Source organism: Rhincodon typus, chromosome 35 (assembly GCF_021869965.1).
Source record: "Rhincodon typus isolate 14 chromosome 35, sRhiTyp1.1, whole genome shotgun sequence".
Lineage (NCBI taxonomy): Eukaryota > Metazoa > Chordata > Chondrichthyes > Orectolobiformes > Rhincodontidae > Rhincodon > Rhincodon typus.
This window is the reverse complement of record NC_063366.1, coordinates 21729698-21745893: the sequence shown is the minus strand read 5'-3', so window position 1 is coordinate 21745893 and position 16196 is coordinate 21729698. Positions and strand designations below refer to the sequence as shown.

Sequence of the window (16196 nt, the reverse complement as noted above, 5' to 3'; positions counted from 1 at the left end):
ACATATTTGTTCTTTACAAATACCTTTTAAAAGATAATTTTCTTACCTTTGCCAGAGTTTTAGTAATAAAACTAATTCTTTTCCTGTTTAGTTCAAGCACTTTAACTGGCTTTATTTCTTACAATATTGGTCCGCTGAGCAAAGCAATGGCAAATAGAATGCGACTTGGCTAAGTTGGGAAGGGCTAAAGAGACAAGGGATCACACTACGAATATTAATACCCTGGGAGGGTCTTGTGTGCAAGCATAATGTCCATTCCTCAGGGCCAAAAGGCCTAGGTTCAAGATCCAACTGCTTCAGCCATGTGTCGTAATGTATTTGAATCAGTTGATTAAAAATATTGGTCAGATCTTAGGAAAGTAATGATGATCAGTGGGACCTGGTAATGCATACCCTGAAAAAGCAGGCAAAATAGATAAGGTGACTAAGAAAATACACGGGATACTTGCCTTTATTAACCAATGGGCAGCTTTCCTTGAAGGTTGAGAGAAGAATTGATAGAGGTGAATAAGATTATGAGGAGCATGGATACAGCAGATAGGAGGGTACCTTTTCCATTAGCAGAGGGGTTAATGACCGGGGATGTCGAATTAAGGAAAGCAATAGAAGGTGAACAAGAGAGTTGAGGAGATTTTCTTTTCATTCAGAGGGTGGTGTGAGTCTGGAAGTCACTGCCTGAAAGGTGTTTGAGTCAGAAACTCTCATAATATTTAAGCAGTACTTAGACATTTACTTGTGTCATGATAGCCTCCAGAGCCACGAGCCATAAATTGGAAATGGCTTTAGTGCAGTCTGATCATTATTGACCAGTGTATGATGTTCTGAATGACCTCCTTCAGTGTTGTAAAGACTATGCATCCACGATTGGCAACATCAAATCCATTTTAAATTCAAATGCTGTCATATAAAACCCAAGAGTGAGAAAAAGAGGGGAGTCAGTTCACTCCACCTAACTCAATCATAACAGCCCTCCCAGACCTCTGAGATGGAGACTTCAAATGATTCACCAATCTTTTAATGAAAAGCTCACTCCTCAACTCAGTCATAAATTACTGCCCTTTGTTCTGAGACATTGCCCTATGGTTCTAGATTACAGCCCCAGCCAGGGAAACATTCCTCCTGCATCTGCCCTGTCGAGCCTGTAAGGATTTTGTATGATTCAATGATATCCTCTCCCATTTGTCTTTAGTGATTACAGGCTCAGTTTCCTCATAGGACAGTCACACTATCCTAGGAATCTGTCTTGTGAAGCTCTGCTCCACTCCCTCTATGGCAAATATATCTTTCTTCAGGTAAGGAGGTCAAAAGTATGCACAGTATTCCAGATGCCTCAAGGCTCTGTACATTTGCAGGAAAACCACTTTACTCCTGTACTGAAATCCTCACGCAATGAAGGCAAATGTACCATTTGCATTCCTAATTATTTGTTGTACCAACATGTTGTCTTTTAGTGATTTATAAATAACAATGGGCAGATTCCTTTCAGCATCTCCATCTCTTCTTAATTAAGAAATACTCTGCCTTTCTGTTTCCCCTATGCAATTGGGAATCATGTTTTCCTATCTGCCATTTTTTTGTCCATTCACTTGGCCTGTCTTGACCCCACTAAGCCTCACTGATAGCTGGAGCCCAAGAACTGAACCTTGTAGTGCTCCACTAATCACAGCTTGTCAATTTGAGATTGTCCTGTTTACTCCCACTTTCCACTTTCTGACAATGTGCCAATTCTCAATCCTTGCCAGCAGCTTGGCTCCTTGAGAATCATATCCTGACTCCTGAGATTTACACAGTCCTGATGAAAGAATCCACATTTCTTGAAAGACTATCAGCACACAGTCACAGTTAAAAAATATATACAGCGATTATGACCGAGTATTGGTCATACAGAAAAAAAATCATGTGTCGACTAGAAAGTATTGGTAACTGCTTAACATTCAGGCACTTCCAAGCAAACAAATCGGTTTAATATTGTGCCACAAGTTATTCAAGCACCATCAGTTGTTAACGCTGATACTTTCTCTGGGTGTATTAAAAATCTTTATCCAGGGTGAGTGAAATGTTTACCGAATGCAACTGAGAAAAGACACCTTGCATTGTAATCCAGTTCTTGCTGACCATGTCCACAGTGAGCACCAGCTGACTCTACCTCCCTCACCACTCCACTTCCCTCAACAGGCAGACAAAGCCTCACTCTGAGGGTTCCTGTCCTGACCTTGGTCACGGAAATGAGGGTGATACACAGGGTGGAGATGTCACAGGAGAATGAGGATTGGAGAGGAGGAAAGGTTCAGCTGAAAAGGGTAAGGTTTCTACTTGATGAGGTTTGTAAAGTATCGATGGAGCTTGGAAACAGAGACTCATGTGACAAAATTCCAGTATTAACTATGGTCAGTCAGATGAAATGTTTCAGTATTGCGTTCATAGAACACGTATTTGGTGCATCAAGATGTTTATTCCATTCCAGTCTGTTCTAAACTATGTTCCTTGTAACTAAATAGAATTTAAAGACACTCACTTTGACATTTTATACATAATGAATCTAAAATGAGGTACAAATGAGAAAAAAAGAAACAAAATGAGTTTTTACCGTGCTTGAATGTATCCAGGTTTTCTCTCTCAACTGTTTGCAGTAAAGGACCATTGATTTTTCCAGTAGACTTCATGTCACCTTCTAATGGCAGAGTATTAATGTCATTGCTAGTCCTACAAATATTAAACAGAACAATACTTAAATATCAGGAGTCAGCCATATGATCCATCAAGTTTGCTCTGCCATTGAATAAGATCATAGTAGATTCTTATTTATTTGTTTGTGGGATATAGGTGTTGCTGGTTAGGCCAACATTTATTGCCTATTCTTAACTGCCCAGAGGCAGAAAAAAGTCAACCATATTGCTATGCACCACTGGAGTTGCATGTAGGCCAGACCAGGTAAACATGGCAGATTTCCTTCCCTAAAGGACATTAGTGAACCAGATAGATTCCTATGACAATTGACAGTCGTTACCATTAGGTTAGCCTCTAATTCCAGATTTTTATTAAATTCAAATTTCATCATCTCCCATGGTGGGATTCAAACTCATGCTCCCAGACCATTAGCCTGAGGTTCTGCATTATTTTTCTAGTAACATACAACTCGGCCACCATCTCCCCTAATCAGAGCAGATCAAACCCACTTTCTCACCTACTCTACATATTATTCAATTTCCCTTGAAAACAAAAATCTTCCTATTTCAGCCTTAAGTGTAATTACTGGCTTTAGGGGTTCTGATTCCAAAGATACATAACACAGTTTTAAATGATTGATCCCTTATCTTGAGATTATACGCATCGGTCAAGCCTGTCCGCTCAAGGGAAGCTACTTTTCCATGACTATAATGTCAAGCTACCTCTGAATATTAAAAGCTTTATTGAGATCATCCCCCCACCCAATTTTCTAAACACCAGAAAATTTAGACACAATTTACTCAATCTCTCATCATAGGACAGGAATTAATCTATTGGATCATCATTGCACTCTCTATGAGGCTAGTGTATCCTTCCTTAGACAAGGGAGTCTAAAACTGTGCATATTGTTCCAAATGTGGTCTCACCAAATCCCTGTACAATTATATCAAGACTTGCATGCTCTTATACTGAAAGCTCTTTCAATGAATGTCACCAAATTATTTGTCTTCCTGATTTAGAAATGGGGCAGGGGAAGGGGTTTCTGAAATAAATAGGGAGAGAGGGGGAGGCAGATAGAAGATGGATAGAGGAGAAGATAGGTGGAGAGGAGACAGACAGGTCAAAGAGGCAGAGATGGAGCCAGTAAAGGTGAGTGTAGGTGGGGAGTTAGGGAGGAGATAGGTCAGTCCAGGGAGGACGGACAGGTCAAGGGGGCGGGATGAGGTTAGTAGGTAGGAGATGGGGGTGGGGCTTGAGGTGGGAGGAGGGGATAGGTGGGAGGAAGGACAGGTTAGGGAGGCAGGGACAAGCTGGGCTGGTTTTGGGATGTGGTAGGGGGAGGGGAGATTTTGAAGCTTGTGAAGTCCACATTGATACGATTGGGCTGCAGAGTTCCCAAGCGAAATATGAGGTGCTGTTCCTGCAACCTTCGGGTGGCATCATTGTGGCACTGCAGGAGGCCCAGGATGGACATGTCGTCTGAGGAATGGGAGGGGGAGTTGAAATGGTTCGCGACTGGGAGGTGCAGTTGTTTAGTGCGAACCGAGCGTAGGTGTTCTGCAAAGCGGTCCCCAAGCCTCCGCTTGGTTTCCCCGATGTAGAGGAGGCCACAATGGGAACAGCGGATACAGTATACCACATTAGATATGGGCAGGTGAACATCTGCTTGATGTGGAAAGTCTTCTTGGGGCCTGGGATGGGAGTGAGGGGGGAGGTGTAGGGGCAGGTGTACCATTCCTGCAGTTGCAGGGAAAAGTGCCGGGTGTGGTGGGGCTGGAGGGGAGTGTGGAGCAGACAAGGTCGTCCTGGAGAGAGTGGTCCCTCCAGAAAGCAGATAAGGGTGGGGAGGGAAAAATGTCTTTGGTGGTGGAGTCAGATTGTAGATGGCGGAAGTATCAGAGGATGATGCGTTGGATCCGGAGGTTGGTGGGGTGGTACGTGAGGATGAGGGGGATTCTGTTTTGGTTGTTATTGCAGGGAGGGGGTGTGAGGGATGAGTTGCGGGAAATGCAGGAGACACGGTCGAGGGTGTTCTCGACCACTGAGGGGGGGAAGTTGCGGTCCTTGAAAAACGAGGACATCTGAGGTGTACGGGAGTGGAATGCCTCATCCTGGGAACAGATGCGGCGGATGCGAAGGAATTGGGAATAGGGGATGGCATTTTTGCAGGAAGGTGGGTGGGAGGAGGTATATTCTAGGTAGCTGTGGGAGTCGGTGGGCTTGAAATGGATGTCGGTTTCCCCCATTTCTGAAGAAGGGTCGAGGCCTGAAACGTCAGCCTTCCTGCTCCTCTGATGCTGCTTGGCCTGCTGTGTTCATCCAGCTCTCCACCTTGTTATCTCAGATTCTCCAGCATCTGTAGTTCCTGCTATCTCTGCCTTCCTGATTGTTTGCTTTACTTGTCACTAACACTCTATTTTTCTTGAACAAGAGCACTCTAGCATAAGCATTTAAAAACTCTCACCATTTCAAAAATATTCTGCTTTACTATATTTTATTAATATTACTATTATATTCTACAAACACGTTTGAATTAGGAGCAGAAGTATACTCTCTCTGCTGCCTTATTGCCCGCTCACTTTTCCTGTCTATATATTTTTGCAGTATCTTAGTATCCTCCTCACAACCTGTCATACCCAGCTTTGTATTGCAATCAAACCTGGAGAAACCAACTTCATTCCAATTACTTAAGTCATTAATATAGATTATAATGGGGTGAGCCCCCAGAACTGATCCTTCAGCACCCTAGTAGTTAAAAATGCTGTCAACTTGAAAAGGCCCTGTTCATCTCGTCTCTCTGCATTGTGTCCATTATCTGACCTTCTATCCATGATAACAAATTGAGTATAATTTGAATAATAACCTTCTAGGAATAGCCATTCAGCCCATCATAAACTAGCCACCATTCTCATCCCAATTTCCAGCACCTGGTCTGGAGCTGTAAAAGTTGCACCACTTCAGGTTAAGATACAACTTTCCCATTTAAATGAGTTGACTGTTCCTGCCATGTCCACCAAACTGGACAGTGAACTCCAGACACTCACTACATGGTGGGTAAAAAATATTCCCTTCTAATCCTTCTAATAATCAGTTTACATCCTTGGAAATTAACAACTCTGCTCAGCTGTAGTTTCTTGATTTCTCTTTTTCTCCTTCCTTGAAGAACAGTGTGACATATATACCTAGCTAACTGATTATAAATTGGTATTGGCACTTTCCTGGATTAATTTGCCAGATTATACAGAGTACCTGTAAAGAAGATGTCATACCTCATCTTCTGACATGTTTCCTCCTGAAATAAATAAAACACAAATTTAAGTGCTACAAACAACTGCTTATGTCCAATAAACAGAAATTACATTGTCCGCATTGTTACAAGCTCTGGTTAATTCTCAATTCTGACTCCTGCATACTCTGAAAGAAAGATAATCTTACAGAAATGATATAAAAGCAGAGGAGAGAATATAAAAAGATTTAGAGGAATAATGCCAGAACTGAATATACACCCATGATGAAAGACTGAAAAGGCTGAGTGTCTTCATCCCAGAAAAGTGAATCCTGAGAACTGAACTGTGGTCATTAAAATTAACAAAGGAATCATAAGGAAAATGCATAGAACTTCTGGGGAATTCAGTTAGGACTTGTAAGTAGAAAGTAATGACTAAAAATCTAAAAGAGGATTCAGGACAATATTCAAAGAAAAGTGTGTTTGAATATATAACTTTTTACCACATAAGTCGGTGAGGCAAATAGTATAGCTACACTGAAGGGATAGCCAGGTTTATACATGAGAGAGATGAACACAAAGATAAGGTGAGATGAATTGAGGTGCAGTTTTGTTGGAAATAAATTGTGGTATAGATCTTTTGGATGAATTACCTTATCTCTGCGAGAAAAAGCTTTTCAGAATTTTACACTAAATTCAAGATAAACAGTAGAAAATGCACTGTAAGCACTAAAAAAAATCACTAAAGCAGCTAATAGGGACAAGATATCTCCTTCTCTTTTTCTCTGACTCAACATTTTTTCAAGGACAGTGATTTTAGGAAGGTTGTACTCATCAGTTGCAGGACTACTAGTGGATAGTCAGGCCTATTCCACGACTTGCAAGTACAAGTGAAGATATAGTCACTGCTGAGGATAATTGGGTCTAACCTCCTCCACTATCATACTGGCTTATCATTCAGTCTCAAAGGCATCTGCAGCACTTCCAATGCAACATCAACAGTCATCATGATCCATAGCATGCATTTCCTACTGGTGTGGTCAATGCAGCAAGCAGAGAAAGATTACTTGTGTGAGGTCTCTCTATTCTGCTTACCAACAGTCAGCTTTTGATACAGTACCAACTGGACAGACGACTGTTGTCCATCAATCTGGGCAATGTAATCCACCCAACTCAGTTTGGCTTTGAAGGAGGATGGCCTCAATGCTGACGATATTGGCTGCTTCCAAGACTTTAAAGTTTGTGATCACGTCGTACCAGTACAACCTAAGCATGTTATGGAGACGGTGCTGATGGAAGTCCTCAAGGAGTACATAACAGTGATGCACAATCCATGACTCAGCAGAAAGCCAGTGAGCTCTATGGCTTTGTAAACTTTGATCTTGGTCTGCACTCTAAAGCTGTGGTTGCTTCAAATTCATTTGTAAAGTTTGCTGACTGCACTGTTTGGTTTTGAAAGATTCTGGTCACCAGTTATAAGAAGGATATTATTAAGCTGGAGAGGGTTCAGAAGAGATTTACCAGGATGTTGCCGGATATGGAAGGTTTGAGTTATAATGAAAGGCTGGATAGACTGTGATAGTAGGAACTGCCGATGCTGGAGAATCTGAGATAACAAGGTGTAGAGCTGGATGAACACAGCAGGCCAAGCAGCATCAGAGGAGTAGTAAAGCTGACATTTTGGGTCAAGACCCTTCTTCAGAAATCTTCAGAAATGGATAGACTGGGACTTTTTTCACTGGAGCACAGAAGTTTATAAAATCATGACAGGTACAGGTAGAGTTAATGGTAGTTGTTTTTTTCCCTAGGATGGGGGATTTCCGGTCTAGGGGGAACATTTTTAAGGTGAGAGGAGAGAGATTTACAAAAGACATGAGGGGCATATTTTTTACTCAGAGGGTTGTTAAAGTGTGGAATGAGCTTCCAAAGGAAGTGGTGAATGTGGGTACAATTACAATGTTTAAAAGACATTTGGATAGGTACATGAATAGGAAAGGCTTAGAGAGATATGGGAGCAGTTTATTTTGGGATTATGGTCAGCATGGACAGGTTGGACCGAAGGGTCTGTTTCTGTGCTGTATGACTCTACGACTGTATTATGGTATTATTAAGATAAACAGGTATGGTTCAATGACAATAATAAATTCCCCCAAACTTGATAAAACGACTGATTGTTTTAAATCAGTTGTGAATTATGGAAAAGTTCTGCATTTAATTCACAATCCTCATCAGTCATGTTGTAACTGTTCACTTTCACTGAATGAAACTGAAATAAAATCCCTCATCTGCAAAGATATCGCTCTGTCTTTTTCTTCCATCTATTCCTGTAACTTGGAGCGTTTCTCCTAAAAAGAGTTGATGTTCTCTCAATTTTCTCAAAGCTTTCCCTCCATGTGTTTTTAGAATCATCTCCTGTTGTTCCAAGATCTCGGATTAAACACCTGTTCTTCTCAGTGAGAAGCTGGTTCATTTTAGCAAACTTGTTGGTCAGATAAATGCATTTGAAAAGCCATGATAAACTTGTGAAATGACATAGTCAGTTAAAATTTGCCATATATCACCTTCACTTTAGAATGAATAGGTATTAAACAATTATATGAAATGCAGCTGAAATCATGTGCATTTCCAGAGCAGTAGTAAAGCCAGTTACTGTAAGAAAAGGCAAAGCAGAAGTAGAACTGTGGCCTGCAATTCTGAATGATGGATGAGCCAGAATACCAGAATTATCATTGACGTATCCTGTTCATCTTACTTGATGTCACTATTGACATGTAAACTGCACATTCAGCTGACTCCAAAAGCAATTAAATTTTCTAATTCCTGGTGTAGTGGATATAAAAGACAATATGCAACAGGATTGGAATTTCTTCCAGTGTCAATCACAACATTTTGAAGTAGCCACAGAGTTCAAAAAGAAATCTGAACCAGAAAGATTAGCAATTGTGTTAACAGTGCTCCCATGCTACATGCTGTACTGCATCCTCGATGTCACCAAGAAGCAGAAAAGCTTTATTGCAGAAATTTTAAAGACTTTGAAGGCTCATTTTGAAGTAATGTTACTAACCAATGATATTTGTTCAACATCAAAACCTAAGAGGAAATGGAGAATATTGATCAGTATGTGGTGGCACTGAGTTATCTAGCTGAATGTGGACAACTGAAAGATGATCACATTAGAGATAAGACATCCTTAAATATAAGAGATCCCACCATGAGAGTAAAACTGCCAAGTGAGGAAAAATCTACTCTCAAAGAAGCCATTGATGGATGCAGAAGCTGTAAGGTTAAATAGAAAGATCAACACCAGAGTACAGGATGTTGTGAAGTACACCAGACAAATTAAAAGAAAACATTATTCTAGCTACAAGAAGCAGAATCACTTTGCACACAAGTATTTAACAAGTAAAAGCAAACCAAGCCTATAAAGATGGCTGTTAGAGAGATGTCAGATAATGAGTCTGATGAATTACCATGTAATATGTTGGCACCTTCAAATCTAAAGGTTATAAATAGTTTGTGACTGTTAGAGTAATGACTGCAGAAGGAGAGTATCATGTGAACGTGAATCAACAAAACTGATGGTTTGTATAGCATCATGTGCTCCGCAAAACAATGTAAGATAGCTCAAGGTGGTGTCCCAAAAATTAGGTCCTCAAAGTTAACATTAAGGCTACATGATTGAACAATCCTATCCCAAGGAGAAAAATTAAACTAAGAGCGAATGCAATGGGAAGAATCAAGATCTTCAGTTCCAAATAGAAGATATGAAGTAAAAATACACTTATCTCTCAGTTGAAGCAACACCTGGACTTGTACCAAGATGTAATCAAGAAGAAACTTGTAGTGTTTTGTAGGTCACTAAGCCACTGACTGTCAAACAAATCCCAAAAGATTATGAAGACTGTTTAACAGGCCTTAAATGGTTTCCTAGTGAATGTCATCTCATAGTAGATGGAAGTGTGATAATAACTCAGCATCTGCTGAGGAGAATTCCAGCTGACCTTGAGTTAAACGAAGTGGAAAAAAAAGAGAATGAAAACCCTTATAGACTGGATTAGCAGCCTGTAAATAAACATAGAAAGTTATAAGTGTGTATGGATCAAATTATGTAAATAAAGCTTTAAAAAGATTTCACTAGCTTGTGCCATCCGTTGAAGACATTTACCACAACTTGGCCAAGACAAAGGTCTTCACCCCCAATGCAAATAATTGCAAGTGAAGTTGGATGAAAGCAGTGTTCTTTTTTTTAATTGGAGAGTGATGATCTAGGAGTGACAATATCAGGAGTAATTCAGAAGCCAAACTAAAGCTCTGGGAATAAAAGCAAAATTCTGTGTTTGCTGGAAATCCAAAACAAACACAGTGAATGCTATAGAAACTCAGCAGGTTGGCAGCATCAGTAGAGAGAGAGTAATGCTCTGGGGACACAGGTTTAAATCCTTACACAGTAAATAAATCTGGGATTGAAAACTAGTTTCAGTAATGGTGACCATGAAAACTTTCATAAATTGTTGTAAAAGCCCATGTGTTTCACTAGTGCCCTTTTAAAACAGAAATCTGCCAACCTGTTAGCCATTAACAGTCCCCCTTAATAGCTATTCACCCTCCTAGCCAGATTATTATCCACTCCTTTGTCTGTCCAAACGTTCTTTTCTCTCTCTTTGGGCTCTATCTTATCCCCATCTATCATTTACTCTTTTTCCCCTTCCCCCCACCTTATTTTCTGCATATAAACTGGAAAGGTCACTCAGCCTGAAACATTAATTGATTTCTCTCCACAGATGCTGCCAGTCCTGCTGAGCTTTTCCAGCATTTTCTGATTTTGTTTCTGATTTACAGCAATCACTGCTCCTTCAGTTTTTAATCTACCAACCTTACTCAGTCTGGCTCACATGTGACTCCACAGACCTTTGCAAGGTGTCCCAAAAGACAGTGACATACTGTTAACTGTCCCTTGCAATGACCACTCACTTCAAGGGCAATCAGGGATTATCAACAAGTGCTCATCTTGCCACTGATGCCCACATCCTATGATAGAATAAGTGAAAAAGTACATTCTGTATGTCATTTGGGAGATATAAATGATTGCACATGAACTTCTGGCATTTTCATTGCTGCATAAGAGTTTCCACAAAGAGAACATGAGACAGTGATCTTCCTGGGGAGGAAGTTATCTGGGGTGAACTCATGATGGTGAATGCAATTGCCGATCATAATGAGAATCTAGTGTGACTGCTGGAGAATTGTCGCCAGATGAATCTAAAGCTGAATAAGAAAAAGTTGCAATTGAAGCTGCTTGGAGTCAAGAATCAAGGCTATATATTGACAGCAAAAGGGCCTTGAGTCTTAAAGGTGAGAACTGTAACAGAGATCAGCAATTAACAGATGTGAAAATGAATTGAAGAACTGAAGGAGTCATTACCAGACTTGAAATGTTAACTGTTTCTCTCTCCAGAGATGCTGCCAGACGTGTTTTTGTTTTGAACTAGTGTTAGGAAGTGGTACCTGTGCCAATAAAAGACCAATATACCTTAGAGATTAAGAATGACATAGATGCACAGTAATAGAAAAAAGTAGGGTGTCACAAATCAACACACAGTTTTGCTGCTGAATAAGAATTGTCTTTGGTGAATATATACCAGAGTGTCTTGAGGCTGCAAATTACAAACAAGGCGTTGACGTTGCGCTTTTGACTTGTTATCGATATTTGACCTCTGTTGTAAGTTGCTTTAACTAAATGTTACAATTGTATTTTGATTCAATAGACATTTAAAAGTTCTTTTGTTTTCAAATTCAACGCAGCGCGAGTTTACCCTAATTTGTGAAATCTCTTTTTGCTGCTGCTCCATTTCTAGCGTCCCTGGTTTCTTCTCTGTGAGAGAATCTAAGGAAGATTTCACCCGGTCCTGGGATTGGGAGAGAAAATCAGAAAATCAGTGTTAGACCCTGAAAGTGTGATGAAGTAATCAGGGGCTGAAACCTGTTTCCTTTTACCTTGTAAATTCCAACAGCTTCTTTAACCGGGAATGAAGCACTGCTCTCCGTGTTCACGGGAATCCCTACAAGTCACACACCAATTTCTTGGCAGTTTCACAAAACAGCTTCAGTTGTTCCTGATGTTCCTCACAGTGACATTTACTTTCCTTCTCGTGGTTTCTGAATTAATTTTCGAGTTTTCTCAGTCAGTTTTCGCCATGAACCGGCTGCCTCTGAAGTTTATTTCCGGACACGCCTGTCTATGTTTCGGGCAGGAGTTTACCTCCTTTTCTCAATTCTTCGTGATAAACAGGAACGGTAGAAATCGGATCGGTGAAGAAATCCAGACAAATGGGACGAATTACCTCCCTGTTTAAACTCTGGACCTGCTGACTGAAAACAAGTTCTCACTCAGCACTTCCTGATTCAAATCACTTTCAGTTTCAATGTTTCCTGCGCTGCCGAACGCACTCGGCTCAGTCATTCCCTCATGGCATTCACTGCAATCCAGAAGAAATTCTTGTTATTTGCTGCTCTAGGTCCCGCCCATTCTAAACGGTGGAGACAACCCCCAAAGCAGAATGAGGAATAAACAAGAGCGGCAAGGAATCATTGAATCCACACCGGCGATGTAAAAAATCCCACAGGATTAGTAATGGGAGTGGTTGGAGAGAGGATGGGATTAAGTGGGACCTTTGTCTTGTGAATAACAGCAGTTCAGTTGTTCTTCATATAGTTCTGCCTCAAAGCAGCTGTGTCCGGGAAAAAGGTGTCCAAGGTTGTGAGAGACACGCTGAGCAGCACCTCTTGTCCTTTTCAATCCACCGTGAATCTCCTTCTAATGTTCATTCTGACCAACTTCCCAATAAAAGCAAAAACTGCTGATGGTGGAAATCAGAAAAAGCTAGAAAAACTCAGCAATCTAGAGAAAAACAGAGTTTTCGACTCCGAAATGACTTCTTCAGAATTTTGTAACAACCAGTTACAGTGGAGTATGCATTCATATCGCCCACAACTCGCTCGTTCCTACATACTTTTTCCTCCCAGATCAGGGTGAATTGACGTGGATTCATTGCATGTTGTCGCATGACGACGGCATATTGAGTGAATGGACACATTCACTGTGACTCTGTGTGTGTAGCCGAGGTGACAGGGAGGTCTGCATAATATGCGGGTTTGTCAAACACAGTGTTTAACATCAACCCAAGTAAAGCAGTAAACCAATTGACTGGCCTCGCTGCCGCGGAATGCTCCAAGTAGTTGGGCCGTTCCCTATCACCTGTCCTGGTGGAGAAATTTGCAAAGAGGAACACTTTTGACCAGAGGTCCAACAGGAGGGCTGCAAGGTGTCTCAGTGGTTAGGGGTTGAGTCTGGTTGGGATGCTCTTAGGAGGGTGAGTGCGGACTCCATGAGCCAAATGGCCTTTTTCCACACCGTAGGGATTCTATGAAGTGTAGTGGAGACCCTGTGGAAAGGAGAGGGTGGATCCTATTGTGTTTTTCCCCAAGCAAACTGTCAAAGCCATTTGGCGGAATGCCTCATAACAGAACTTTCCAACAAGCATCAAGATATTGCTCGGCTGGTCGTGAGAAGGACGTTACCTGTGAGATCCTTCATGTTCACCGGGACTCCCTCCACCACACACGTTGCCGAAGCAGCTGTTGTGGGGTTGAGACTGTCACACATCTCCTGCTGGAATGTGCATTTTTTTTTTGGCAAAGCAAGTCTGGAGAAAGATGAAGTAGGTTGTGTGGAAATTTTTCCTGAGCTGCTGGATGATACCGGGACTCTGTGCTCTAAGGTCTGATCATGGGGATGCTCACCAAGACAACCATCCACTGCGCCTGGAGGACCATCAACTCAGTGAAAGATGCTCTTAGGTCTGCCCCAAACTTGTTGGTCTTCCATAGCAAGGAGTTGACCTGGGACGAGTGTTGCAGACTGGCACAGCGCTGAGGGACGCGCTAAAGCTTGGTGCAGCTGCCGCAAGCCGCAATGGCGAAAGACCTCTATCTGAGGTTTTCCTGCTGAAGCTAAATGGGGTCCATTTGGTTATCATATACCCCTGCCTCCAATATATGTAAATGATAATCTTGTACAAGTAAGAGATGCCTTTGGGTTGTTTGTTGGATAGAGTCAAACTCCAATGTTTGTTTCTTCATATGCTACTGTACAGAACCGAACTGCTTTAGGGACTACGTATGTAAATAAAGATATTTTTATGACTAAAGTATTTTTTGAAATAAAAAGTAAACCAGTTAAAACAAGATAACTATGCAGTTTCGGCATTGCTGTGATGTGTTATCATTTAAACATATCTTCATCCAATGAAAATCATACAACAAGCTATTCTTCGGAATAGAGTGACCCTAATTCAAGAGGCATAGTCATCGATTTCTTGGTTGATTTTCGTAGAAAAATGTGCTTAAGTGTTTACATTTAATATTTACACGAATGTTTATTAGCAAGGTTTACTTGAGTGGCGACTGAAATAATAGAAATGTAAAAATGAGACACAACGGTGACGTTCAGCAAACGGCCGAAAACAAAGTATGATCCAACATTGGGACAGGGTTTGAAATTCTTCGCGTTTGCCTCTCTAAATGGAGCCAAATAAACAAATGCCAGAGATATGTGATCGTTGAAACACCCAGTCTCCTGGTAATCATATCAGGGCAATGTTCTACTTTAATCAGGAAATGATGTTTTTAAAAAAAACCGCGGAACAATGCTTCGCAGAGCTGACTGGTGAGCCAGCAGAGGTATTGCACACGAGGTGGGAGAATCGCAGCCATTTCCCCACAGCGGAAGGGAGAAACATCCTGTGCACTTGGATTGATTTACTGCAGCGAGGAACAGCCCAAAGCTGAGGACTGGAGCAAGTTTCCCACTCACCATCACAGTCAGGGACTGGTATTGAGACAAGAGGAATCACTGAGCACAGAATAGTTGCAGCACAGAAAGAGACTATTCAGCCCATTTGTTACATGTTGGGGCCTGGAAAATTCTCACTTTTCTATTCTCTCTGTGTCTACGTTCTGTTTCTATTCTGTAGTTTATTTAACTCCCTTTCCAAAGCCGCAGCTGAATCTGCCTCCATCACACTCACCGGCAGTGCGTTCCGGATCCCAACCACTCGCTGAAGAGAAAATATTTCCTCAGTTCGCCCTTGATATATTTCATAATCGCCTTCAATCGGTGTCCCCGTGTTTTTGACTCTTCTTCCAATGGGAACAACTTCTACCAACTTTGTCAGAATCTGTTATGATTTTTGAACACTGTAATCAAATATTCCCTCACCCAACTCCTCTGGAGGAAGGACAACCCCAGCTTCTCCAATCTCTCCATGTCACCGATGTTTCTCATCTCTGGATCATTCTTAATAGTTCTGCGCTCTCCTTAAATTTTCCCATCCATCCCAAAACGTATTGCCTAGAATTGAATACAAAACTTTGATTAAAGCTGGAACAGACTTTGATTAAAGTTCATCGAATCCCTTTGCTACTTCTCTATTGAACAGACCCAGGATTTGTTTTTTTTTCCATTTTAACTACATTTTCACCTGTCCGTTCATTCTCTGCAACTCTCCTGATATACCCGATATGCCTCTCTGTCCCTGTATTCCCTGCTGAGACCTGCTCTTTACTTTTATCTTCATTCTTCCTACAGAAATGTATCATTTCTCACTCTGTGCACCTATTCACCATCTCTCTACCCTCTTGAAATCCAGGATTATCGTGCCCAATCCTTCCTGTTTTTGTGTCTCCGGAGTAGTTGTTTTCTGCTTACTCGGGATGATATCATTAGTATAAACGCAGAGACGCAGAGATCCTAATACCAACCTTTGCATAACATCACCCTATGCTTTCTTCCAGCCCAATTACAAGAACATTCTGCTCTCTAAGTCAGCCAACTTTGTAGTCATGCGTATTTCCCCATTTTCCGTTGTGAACTTCGTTTAAAAATAACTCAAGCAAACATGTTAAACACGATCTCCCTCTAAAATACAAGATGCAAGTCGCTCACAGTACAATCTTGACGCAATAGCTGATAGAGCAACGATTGGACAAAACAGCAAGCTAGCAGTGGATGCAACGGATCAAAGCTCAGTGAATGCTGACATAGAAAGGTGAGGATCCAACTCAATCCCCTTCTCCTGTTTTCTCCCATTATCTTTGATCTCTTTAACCTTATTGATGTTTACAGAAACGGAAGGAGATCGAAGCCTTACAACAAGAACTAGAGAAGATAAACACCAATCAAGTAGAGGTCTGGAGTGTCACAATAAAACTAATGTGGATTCCACTAATACATAAAACATATAAC

General features: G+C 41.3%; 1 protein-coding gene across 1 annotated transcript in view; it reads right to left on the bottom strand.

The window, feature by feature from the left end:
- The window catches only part of LOC109917291 (butyrophilin subfamily 3 member A1-like), a 51702-nt gene that overhangs the window by 7750 nt on the left and 27756 nt on the right, over nt 1-16196 (bottom strand). The window contains exons 10-13 of the mRNA XM_048616682.1: nt 14980-15129; nt 11707-11799; nt 5937-5959; nt 2588-2703 (exon numbers count right to left, since the gene is read on the bottom strand). Coding sequence (XP_048472639.1) covers nt 2588-2703; nt 5937-5959; nt 11707-11799; nt 14980-15129 — 382 coding nt within the window. The remainder of the gene's footprint in view (nt 1-2587; nt 2704-5936; nt 5960-11706; nt 11800-14979; nt 15130-16196) is intronic.